Raw genomic sequence first — 11,741 nt, forward strand, 5'->3', positions numbered from 1 at the left:
ACATACATCTTAAGGTCGAGATGATATTGAGGATTTTTCAGTATGGAAACAATTTTCCAATGAATTTTTTATATGCGCCTCAATTTGATTGTTTTAGGGCATCATCCTTATATAAATTTTTTCCTTTTAAAAAGGAGGATTATCGAGAGGTCACAATCAACCCTACCTATCTTTAAAAGCTTGGACTATATTTCAAATCTCGAAAATAAACAATTGTGGAATTTAAGCCAAGTTAATCGCACGCTTCCAACCGTGTGTACTTTAACACGCTGATAATGATTGTTACTTCTTGTACCAAAAGAAATAATCTTATCCTATACTTTCGTTTAGAAGATATCCCCCATATTTTGAATTTTCACTTATGCATTTTTCTTTTTCTTTTCTCAAAATATCTCACTTTAGAACTCCAAGTTCACACACAGTCTCTTTTTTTTTTTTTGGAACTTCAGAGGTTCTTAAGTGAATTTTTTGTTGACAAACACCGGACAAAACATAAAGTACCAATCATATCATTTAAATTTTTTGAAAAATACAAAACTTGTGTCCGACCCATTTTTTAACAAATTTTGTAAATTTTGTGTAGAAATCCAAGTAGGAAGTTGGAGATTCACCCTTAAACAATCAAAGTAAACGCACCTCCATACTTTGTCAAAAACATGTAATTTTGGTGTAATTTTTTTTTTTAGATAACGTAAAAATCTATTTTTTTTTTTATTGTAAAATTGTAAACTACAGCAATGGTTTAAGATCAAGCAAATCTATAAACATTTGAAAATTTTAAAAATCGGTAGTTTTACAAATTACACTATATTTTATACTTAAATTTTTTTTTTTTCATTTCTATATATCCATATATCTCGATGTCAAGATAATCAATTAGAGAGTTTTTCAATCTCCAAACAATAAGGTTGACCCCTTGTATAAACTTTTTCATACCCCGAATGAAAATTGTGCTCCTCCAGGGACACTATATTTTTATCCATGCATTTTCCAAAGTTCAATTTCCCAAAATTTATGTATATCTCTTGGGCAAGCTTCCTATGCTTCCCCTTGTTTTAAAAATCGACGAGTCGAACCTGACTCGTCTGGTTCGACTTAAGAACCGGCACAGCCTGTACCTGTTCCATCATAAAACCGGGAACCGCCTGATTCTAGAGTAGAACCGCGGTTCCCATTCGGTTTAGCCGGTTCATGCACGTGCTCTCGTTCATCCGTGCGCACGTGCAAGGTTGCCCCAATATTTTTGCACATCGCCCGCTTCTAGAAGAGAATCGGCGATTCTGGCCGAATCACTGTATAGAATTGGATGGTGATGTCATGTCTCGGCATGTATGACGTTTCCAAGAGTAATTGGGATATTTGTCTTAAAAATAAAGGTAATTTTCGACATTGTTGGACCGCAGCACTACATTCACATATAATCGCGTGTTACCCCATGTATCGTTTGCTCGCACGCTGTTGGAGAGCTCATCCTCACATCTTTTATAAACTTGGAAGTCGCTTGATATTTCCGATGTGGGACAATTCCCACTTGCCTTCAACAGCGTGCAAGCCATCGTCACACAAGCCATTACCTAATAAACGGCCATATAATTTTTCCAAGCCATTAACTATTGCAAGCCATTGTCCATATGTGTAGCGTTTTAATTTAGCGTGTCAAATTAATAGCACTAATAAACGGCTATATAAAATTAAAAAATAAATTAATAGCACTCATTAATTTAGTGTGTCAAATTAAAAAATAGCCATATAAATTTTTTGATGTTTATTAGTAAAATAGTTTTTCGATGGGTTTTATTACAATATTTTATTTTTATTTTTATTTTTTTGTAGCTATTGTGCATATTGCTGATAGGATTTTTTTTTTGAATTTTGGCATCTTTATTTTTCATTTTTTTGGGTAAAGTTATTTTGAATTTTTTAATATAATTACATTAGAATTTATTGGTGGTTTTATTTTTAATTTTAGTCATATGATATGGAAGCCTCTTCTAATAATTTTTTAATCACTTTTCAATTAGATAATATTCTAAAATATTTTTAATTTGTTATTATTTGTCTAATAAAATAATTATAAATGTAAAGTAATAATTATAATTTCAGTATATAATATTATAATTAGTTAGATTGTAATAATTTTGGATTATAGTTAGTTAGGCTGTAATAATTTGGGTTTTTTTTAACGGATTAGGGTTTTTCGCCAAAACGATATTTTAATGGCCATTCTTTCATTGATTAGTCTACACTTTATAATAGTCCATGTATAATTATATATTTTATCCATGATAATTCTATGATTTTTTTTTATGTGATGTAAATTTAATATTTAAGTTTATACAGGGAAAGAGTATCTCAATATATACAAATTGATGAGAAAAATGAAAGTTAATAATGTAGTACCCTCATTTCTTATTGGATTCTTAAAAAACAACATTTATAATGAATTTTAATCATTTTTTTGGATTTTTTTGAAGCTTTAATCCGACCGATTCAGCCGATTCCCGATCCAGATGGCCGATTCGCCTATCTAGATCGGTTTTTGAGATGCCCGATCGGGGTCACCGATCCGCTTTTTAAACCATTGCCAGCAACATAAAAGTTACATACTTTCATTTATCCAATTGCCTACAACATAAAACTTACATACTTTCATTTATCCAATTGTTCATTCTAAATGGATGCTCTAATCACAATGTCACGTCTCTATACTGTTTTATTTTTTATTTTTTTCTATAAACTATTTTGACACCAAATTTTGGACATCCAATCCTCTATTTAAGATGGCATGTACCAAATTTTATATTTATATAATTTATATAAAAAAATAAAAATAAAATACTTTGAGACGTTGGATCTAAAAACAAAGGAAGAGTGACTCTCTTAAACAAAATTGGCCACGATGGTAGAGAAAGCATAGATCTTCCCATACTTCAAAACCATCCCATACATCAAAACCTTCCCATACATCAATCTGTGCATGGTATCTAACATGGGTGGCAGGCACATCATGATCTTATTACGAAATGATTGGTTCTTGTGAGTTGACCCCCCGTCTTTCTCGCAGTCCTTTTCGGTGTTAATGCCACATTCCCTCTACCTCCTCAGTTTAGATCCTCGTTGCTCTCCTCCCTAACATCTCCCCTATTCCTCTTCCTATTCTTCTGTTCCTGAACCCCTGACCTAAGACCAGGCTCTCTCTCTCTCTCTCTCTCTCTCTAATGAATAATACCTAATTTCATTGATCAGTTGTACAGACAGTAACATGCCTCTGATGAATAATACCTCACTTCCCATCCTCCCTTTGTCCGTGTCTTTCTCTACTGACTTTCATTTCCTTTCATCTCTCTCAGACACACGCCAGGAAAACCTGCAATGGCTACTCCTAAGGCTCCAAGAAACTCACTTCTCCATTCTTTCAATTCATTCTCACTTGGGTCTTTTGTATCTCGGATTTAGGTCCTTTTTTATATGATTCTGTGTCCTTATTTTCTCTATCTTCATCTCACGGAGAGACTGATTCTTCAGTAATATCACACGGTTCATAGGATTGTTATTCACCTCATGTTCAAGTTTAGCTGAATTTGAAGCTGGTCTTGAATAGTTTCTTGAGAGATTTTTTACTGTGTTAGTGCTCTTATTGCTATCCTAAATTTTCCTTAGGCTCAAAGAAACACACTTCTCCCATTTGATCCTCAGGCTCATTCTCCATTCGGTCCTGTGTCTTTCGTTCAGGCTTCATTCCATGATTTTGTCTGCCTCCTTATTTTCTCTCTGAATTCCATTCATTCTTTAGTTTGCCTACTTTTCTCTCTCCGCACCTCATTCATTCTTCAGTGTTATCATGTACTCCATGGATGTCTAATTGCATTTGACGAATACGATTTGGCCTTCGTATGATGACCCTGTCTTTGCAAGATTGATATCATTTCGTTGACATTTTACTTGGGTTTATGGTTTGATCTAGTCTGAGAAAATGGGTTTTAGTAAGAATTCTCGAGCCAATAGAAGATCCTCCTCCTCTTACTGCTCGACTATAACAATGACAATGTTCGTGTGTTTCTGCCTTCTCGGTGTTTGGATGCTCACCTCCTCAGCAGTTGCTCCAGGCCAAAGGGGAGGCTTTGCACAATCAACAATCAGAAAAGAAACAAGAACCACCCAAGTCTCGAGTTCTCGAGCATATGAAGATAATCCTGGTGATTTACCAGATGATGCCATAAGAGGAGATGAGCAAAAGTCAGGGACAAATAAACCAGATGATCAAAATGAAGATGAACCTTCTATGGAGAGTCCTTCCAAAAATGGAGGTGAGAGATCAGAGGGTGGAGGAAATGCAGGGTATAATAATGAAGAACCTGATAAGAATTCTGATCAAATCTTGGTTGAAAGAAATGATGGTGGAAATCATGAATCTCATTTGGAAGAGAGAGAAGAGGCAAAGGAATTGGAAGGTCGAGAAAGTGAGCCTGAACATAATTCTGAGCAACCCATAGAGGATGAAACCAAGAAACAATCAACAGAGGAGAAAGAAAAGAGTAATGAAGATCAAGATAGCCAACAAGAACCAGAGAAAGGAGAAAAACAGCAGTCTCAAAGAGAGGAAAGTGCAGAGTATCAGCAGTCTCAAACAGATGAACGCAATGAAAATCAGAGTGCACAATCAGAGGGACAGGGAGAAAATCAACTAGAGAGCCAATCAGAGGATAAAGAAGATAGCCGGGAAGATGGTCAATCAGATGAAAAGGAAGAGAACCAACAAGCGATTCAAAGTGAGAAAGAAAATGAAAAGGAAGATACTCAACAAGAGGATCAAAGTGAGCAAGAAGATGCGGAGAACCAACAATCTGCAACGGAAGAGAGCACTGAAAAGGAAGAGTTCTCTGGTGAGGAAGCAAAGGGGTGGACACAATCTCAAACTACTGAGAATCAACAGCAATCTCAAGAAGAGGAAAGAGCAAATGACTCAAGCATGAACGATTCATTCCCTAATGGATCACAGTCTGAGATATTGAATGTGCCCAAAGCGGAAAACGGGTCATGGGCAACCCAAGCTTCACAGTCACAAAATGAGAAGAAAAGGCAAAATGAATCTCATGCTAACAATCAAGGATCAGCTGAGAAAGAAGGGAGCATATATGATTATACGTGGGAGCTCTGTAATGTAACTGCAGGCCCTGATTATATCCCTTGTCTTGACAATGAACTCGCTCTCAAGAAGCTTCATAGCACTGGGCACTATGAGCATAGAGAGAGGCACTGCCCTGAAGAAAGCCCAACTTGCCTGGTTCCACTTCCTTGGGGCTATAAAAAATCGCTCGAGTGGCCTGGGAGCAGGGATAAGGTATGAGATTTTTCAGTTTGGTTTCTTTTTACCTCTTCATAGAGATGGAAACACCGACCATGAAACAACCGAGCTCCATTGGGCCTTCACTGTCCAATAATATGAAGGATGGTGATGGGGAGAGTGGCAGCCACCACTGGAACAAGTTTATTCTAGTGGGTACCACTGTTCTCCATCATCGTCAATCATTTAATGATTTAGTGATTGACCACTTGGGTGAAAATTCTCAAAACGTTCATAGGATTAGGGAATATCAATCTTATTATACTTCATAACGGACCCCAATTAGTCGGGAAAAAGCTTTGATGATTATGATGAATCTTATTATATTTCATGATTTTAACAAATTTGTGTTTGTACATGCCTTTTCAGATATGGTATCATAATGTTCCTCACACTAAGCTTGCAATTGTAAAGGGGCACCAAAATTGGGTAAAAGTTACTGGAGAATACCTTACTTTCCCAGGAGGTGGGACTCAGTTTATACATGGGGCTCTCCACTATATTGACTTCATTCAACAGGTGAATGAACGCTTCTGGTGTTTATTATACTTTTTTCCTTGTTATTTCTGGCTATTTATCTCTTTTTATGCCTGCTGCATAAAACCTTTTCTTTTGTGGTCTTTACGCTCACCCTCTAGGAAGATTTACCTTCATTGTCTTTAAAAGAGCGAGGACATGAAGTTTGGTCCTATTTTGAATTATATATATTCCAAATAACTCATCCATGAGTGAGCATTAACTCAGTGTGAGTCAAGCGAAGCTGATTTAAGGTTAACCATCACGGGGTTGCTCAGGAATTTAACGCATCAATCTATTTGGACACAATGACTATAGGCACAAAGGTCAAATTTTTGCCATAGGCATAAAAATAGAAGTCAAGGAAACACATATTACTGAAAAATAAGGCTGAATGGACGCCCATTCTCCTCTCTCCCGACCACCAAAATATCAGATGCATATCCACCACCATTCAAAGATGATCACGAAAATTCTAGATATTTAGAAAGCTAATGCATGCATTTGCCCTTGCAAGTCATTGCTCTCTTATCAGGCTAAGTCATGCAACTTGTTGCCCAATGTTGGCCAGTAGGTATTGAAAAGTTTCTTTGAAGCCAATAATCTCAACTAGCATATTTTAGGTTATTAGGAAATTCAGTATGTGCCTACAACTTTAAGAGAATACGAGCTAAGCTTTATGGTTTATAAGTAATTTGACTTGGAAAGAATATCGATATAGGCTACGACATGAGTTGGCATTTTGATATGGGATTGGGGCAGTTTCTGAATATAGCAACGTGGAAAGAAAGAATGCTACTTGAGAAATGACATAGGATTGACCATGTGCGTTCCTCACTTTCATGAAATATTGAGAAACAGTGAGTAAACCCTGGATCAATGAACTTAGCTCATTCACCCACAACTGCAGCTGGTTATCATTTGCCAGTGAGAACAAGGAGGAGAGGGCATTGCATGCTTTGTTTAGTAGTGTCTTTAATTCTTTGATGTAGTCCATGGGCTCCTTCTAAATCGATGCTTGTAGGACATACACCACTTTTCCCTCTCGGATCTTCCACGTCTACAAGGCCTCTCCATTTGCAACTTCTACTGCCGCTGCGACAGTGTTGCTGCCAGTCACCATCTCCTAGAGGTCTTGCCCTTTCAATTTCAACTCCATATAGGATCGCCAATCAATGTAGTGGTGGCTGCGGGAGCTTTTCGATTCCAGCCAACAAGCTTCCATTGTCCACCATATCGACCATGTTTCCTTCAATCCCGATCTTTATTTATCAATGCCCTCTCTCTCTTGTTCTCTCTCTCTCTACTGTAATGCTCTAGCTACTGGAACAAAGAGACAGAATATCTTGTGGAGATTATAAGATTCAACAGTAGCCCATATAGTAATTTTGTGGAGGTTATAAAGGACACTGGTGGTTACAGTTTAGTTGAAGGACTATGTCTTAACTGAAGGATTGTGATCTCCCCTTACTTTATAGGATTGAATTTGTAGTGGGAGGTTATCCCTCTTGGGTTTCTATGGAGGCTATTCGTGGAATGTAATATGTAAATAAATAAAAAAGAGAAACAAATAACAATAGGAAAAAGTTTATATAGAGCCGTGGCTCTAAACAATCAAATTAGAGGCCACCTTAAAAATTTCACTAGAAGAGGTTGTTTTGATGCCCCAAATATCTTCAAATTGATCATCTCGACATCAAGATGCATGGACATGAGAAACAAATCGATATACACTATTTTTGAAGCTTTAAATTTATAATTAAAAATAAAAATATATTTTATTAAGGCTATTACAAATATTTCCAGTATTGAAACCACATTTCTCGATACTATTTGAAGTTGTGCTTTACTTTGATTGTTTAAATTCTCGGCTCTACACAAACCACAACCATAACAATATGAGGGAGAGTTCTTTCTGGGAAGTCTAGAGACTGGAGAATTTATAATAAGGTGTCGTCAACATTGGTTCTCCTTAAAATCCAAAACTCTAGAATGAAGACAATGGAGTGTGTGAAAAAATGCAAATCATGTCTGTTGTTATCTGCATCATTTGTAAAGCTCACCTTAGTCCAATGATTATCACTACCTTGCATGTTTTCTGCCAACTGAACTCTGAAACATTCATTATTCTCATTGATGTTTTGGTAGATTTAGGGGATGAGAATCATTTGTAAGTTTTTCATCTTAAATTATTCAGTGATCTCATAGATAGTACAGTTTGGTGTAAGGGATCATGTTTCTTGAAAAGCTGATGTGGGAGAGAAAGGCTAGCAGTTTAAAATGTCATAGAGTAAACAAATTTTATTAAGGAATCTTCGGGAGCAGATGAACTTTACCTCAGTTACAATTTCCCATGAAAGTGTATTTCTGTGTGCCTGATCAGCACAAAGGACCTTGAAATCTTAGAGAACCGAAAGATATTTCAACTCACCATGTCGATTTCTTTTGCAGTCTGTACCTATCATTGGTTGGGGGAAGCACACTCGTGTAATTCTCGATGTGGGTTGTGGAGTTGCCAGTTTTGGTGGCTATCTTTTTGACCGAGATGTTGTCACCATGTCTTTTGCACCCAAGGATGAGCATGAGGCCCAAGTTCAATTTGCACTTGAACGTGGCATCCCTGCAATATCAGCAGTGATGGGTTCTCAGCGCCTCCCATTTCCAAGCAGGGTCTTCGATCTCATACATTGTGCTCGTTGCAGGGTTCCTTGGCATGCTGATGGTTCGTAACTCAATAATTAAACATGAGTAATTCGTTATTTTCTCTTCAAAATTGTACTCAGAACCAATGGACAATGGGAACAGCATAGCCCAGTTATTGATCGTTGTCCATGTAAAATGGTAGATGGTGAAGGAAGTGGGACCGACCCAAATAAGACATGATCTCACACTCACCATCTGTTGTTCCAACGAATGGAGATGATGCAATAGCCTGTGGCTATTCCACAGTCCAGGGGATTATAGTGCACTTCAACATCTTCTCTTCTAGTCATTTGTCTGTGCGTATTGATAAAGACTGATAAAAGCTGACAAGCAGGTGGTATGCTTCTTTTGGAGCTCAATCGAGTTTTACGACCTGGTGGCTTTTTTGTGTGGTCAGCCACTCCTGTATACCAGAAGCTGAAAGAGGATGTTGAGATTTGGAAGGGTACGGTTTAGGTTGCCATACCAGCACACTTATTACTACTATTATACTTAAATCATCATATTTTGTCTATATGTTTGTTGAAATTAATAATGACCTGACATAAAAGGAATCTTTTATTTCAGAAATGACAAAACTCACAATATCCATGTGCTGGGAACTTTACAAAATCAAGAAGGATCGCTTGAATTCTGTGGGTGCTGCAATCTATCGTAAACCCTTCTCAAATGATTGCTATAACAACAGAAAACACAACAATCCCCCTTTGTGTGACAAAAAGGATGATCCTAATGCTGCATGGTGAGGGTCCTTTCAAGGAGATGGTTTTCCATGGAAGCCATAGTCCATTGGGTTTTATGGAAAACCATAATCCTTTAGGGTTATTTTTGTGTTATGGAATGATGGACAGTGAAGGAGGAGAATTGAGACTCATAACTGGATTTGTCCTGTTCTGGCTGCATCACCATCCACATTTGATGGCCCCAATGGAATAATTGGTTTCCCATCCTCCAGTGGATTATAAACTTTATGTAGTTTCTTTAAAGCCAGATGGTTTGAAACTTTTCCTTTTTATTGGCATTTCTAGGTATGTTCCTCTGCAATCGTGCATGCACAAGGTGCCAGTTGACAATGACGAAAGGGGGTCAAGGTGGCCTGAGGAATGGCCCCAGAGGCTAAGGGCCATACCTTATTGGTTAAACAGATCTCAGATAGGAGTCTATGGAAAACCAGTGCCAGACGATTTTGTAGCAGATTATAAGCACTGGAAACGAGTTGTAAGCAAGTCGTATATCAGCGGGTTGGGCATAAGTTGGTCAAGTGTAAGAAATGTTATGGACATGAGAGCTGTTTATGGAGGGTATGTATCAATATCTTGTGATGAAAGCATATTCATTTGTGAGTTGATGGCTCATTTTCCTAAAACTCAGCATCTTTAAATCAAACCACCCATCCTGTACCATCACATGCATGGTCAGTGGCATCTTGATAACAAGTATTTCATGGAGGTATGTGTTTATCATGTGGTTTTACAAATTGATGCAATGTTTCCAAAAGTAAAGATACCATCTGAAAATCAAGTCACCCATCATCTACCATGAGTTATAACTCACTAGAAGGGGACATTTATTTCGTGAGGAAGTTCTCTCAAGGGGAGAACTTTCGCAGCGGATCACTGCTTTTACATGTTTGTTTCATGGGAAATGGTGAATGGCATAAGAAGTATTCATACACCTATATAGGCATGAAAGTGCTTTCCCATGGTGGACCTTTATCCTGAGAAGGCTCTCCCAGGAGAGAACTGTCAAATAAAACAAGCATCCTCATAGTCTTCATGGTAAAGCTCATTAGTTTGTGGATCAATGGCTCATGTTTCCCAAAAATAAAAATGCCATCTCTGTTTCAATGCTCCCATTTTACCATAAAACGCATGGATCACTAATACAATCTTTATAATTGTGTGAATCACTAGTAGTCTTTCAAGTAATTCATTAAAATATCATACTAACAAAGGTGTTTGCAGGTTCGCTGCGGCTCTAAGTGAAATGAAAGTTTGGGTCATGAATGTGGTGAACGTAGATTCTCCAGATACACTCCCCATAATCTATGAGCGTGGGCTTTTTGGAATATATCATGACTGGTGCGAGTCCTTCAGTACTTACCCAAGAACCTATGATCTTCTCCATGCTGATCACCTGTTCTCTAGGCTTGACAAAAGGTAAGGGTGACGGCCCTTTATTTTTTATTATGTTTTATGGTATTCCAAGGCTACATGCACCATCCATTTCACACTTTCACTTAAGAGATATTAGGATCTGGTACCAGAAAGATATTCACAGGATATCATTAATCTCCAACCATCAGGTAGTGGGAATGGACAGTGGATGTATTCTCATCGTATCATGTAGTAGTCCAATGGACTATTTATTCTTCCACTTTTGATTTTATACCTACTTATTTGTCACTTTGCTCGTGTATTGGTAGGTGCAATTTAGTTGGCGTTATGACTGAGGTGGATCGAATACTTAGACCAGGTGGTACAATCATAGTTCGAGATGAGTCCGCAACTGTGAGTGAAGTTGAGAACTTAGCGAAATCTCTTCATTGGGAGGTTAGTTTGACATTTTCCAAAGATAAAGAGGGAATGCTGTGTGCAAAAAAAACCATGTGGCGGCCAGAGAACGCTTCAGGGTCATCCTAATTAGTGTTTGTAAAATTTTGTTTAAAATTTTTGCCTTCAGCTTCAAATATGTACTTGAAAATTTGTAAGGATGCAAATCATAGCGTCTGTAAGGTTTAAAGTCTGTAACGTAGTAATGCTAGAGAGACTGATGAAATATTTCAGTATTTAGGTGTTGGAATTAGGATCCGATTGTTTGAGCTTTTATCTTGTTTCAGTGTATAATTAGAAGAGAGCTATAGTGTATTGTGAATCGAAGAATAATGGGGAAAGAAGCCTTGATTTTGAGCTAAGTTTGATTGTTTTCATCTCTCTGTCTCTCTCATATGGAAGTTCTTAGCAACGTACCACAAGGGGCAAACCTTATACATCAGATTAAGCGACCACAAAGATTTCTGGACTTCTTAAGCCCTGTACAGCTTCAGCCAGTGCACTAGAGCACTTTCTCAAGCAACATTTCCATGTATATCATCTCCAAAGCTGGCCCCATTTAATGGGCCTATATAACACGTAATTCTTTTTGTTATAGTACTATAGTAAGGAAAAATATACAAAGA

The 11,741-nt window shown here is 37.4% G+C and overlaps 1 protein-coding gene across 2 annotated transcripts; it reads left to right on the top strand.

The window, feature by feature from the left end:
* The first annotated feature begins 3,250 nt into the window (after nt 1-3,250).
* On the top strand, nt 3,251-11,477 carry LOC18424233 (putative methyltransferase PMT24). 2 transcript variants are annotated; one of them, XM_006828823.4, is made up of 8 exons: nt 3,251-5,341; nt 5,714-5,863; nt 8,312-8,582; nt 8,898-9,008; nt 9,131-9,305; nt 9,592-9,864; nt 10,528-10,722; nt 10,989-11,477. In XM_006828823.4, exons 1-8 carry the CDS (start codon nt 3,974-3,976, stop codon nt 11,203-11,205), a joined length of 2,760 nt encoding a protein of 919 aa, XP_006828886.4. In that variant the 5' UTR covers nt 3,251-3,973; the 3' UTR covers nt 11,206-11,477. The 2 variants fall into 2 exon arrangements, with proteins under 2 accessions (XP_006828886.4, XP_020517335.2); XM_020661676.2 differs by lacking the exon at nt 10,989-11,477 and having other exon boundaries at nt 10,528-10,726.
* The last annotated feature ends 264 nt before the right edge of the window (nt 11,478-11,741 follow it).

This window comes from Amborella trichopoda, chromosome 9 (genome assembly GCF_054954075.1).
Source record: "Amborella trichopoda isolate Santa Cruz 75 chromosome 9, AtrichopodaSantaCruz75HAP2 v2.0, whole genome shotgun sequence".
NCBI lineage: Eukaryota > Viridiplantae > Streptophyta > Magnoliopsida > Amborellales > Amborellaceae > Amborella > Amborella trichopoda.

Coding starts and splice junctions, on each gene's coding strand:
- LOC18424233 (XM_006828823.4), top strand. CDS start 3,974: ATGGGTTTTAGTAAGAATTCTCGAGCCAATAGAAGATCCTCCTCCTCT. Junction 9,009..9,130: donor GGATGTTGAGATTTGGAAGG/GTACGGTTTAGG, acceptor CTTTTATTTCAG/AAATGACAAAACTCACAATA. Junction 10,723..10,988: donor TTCTCTAGGCTTGACAAAAG/GTAAGGGTGACG, acceptor GTGTATTGGTAG/GTGCAATTTAGTTGGCGTTA.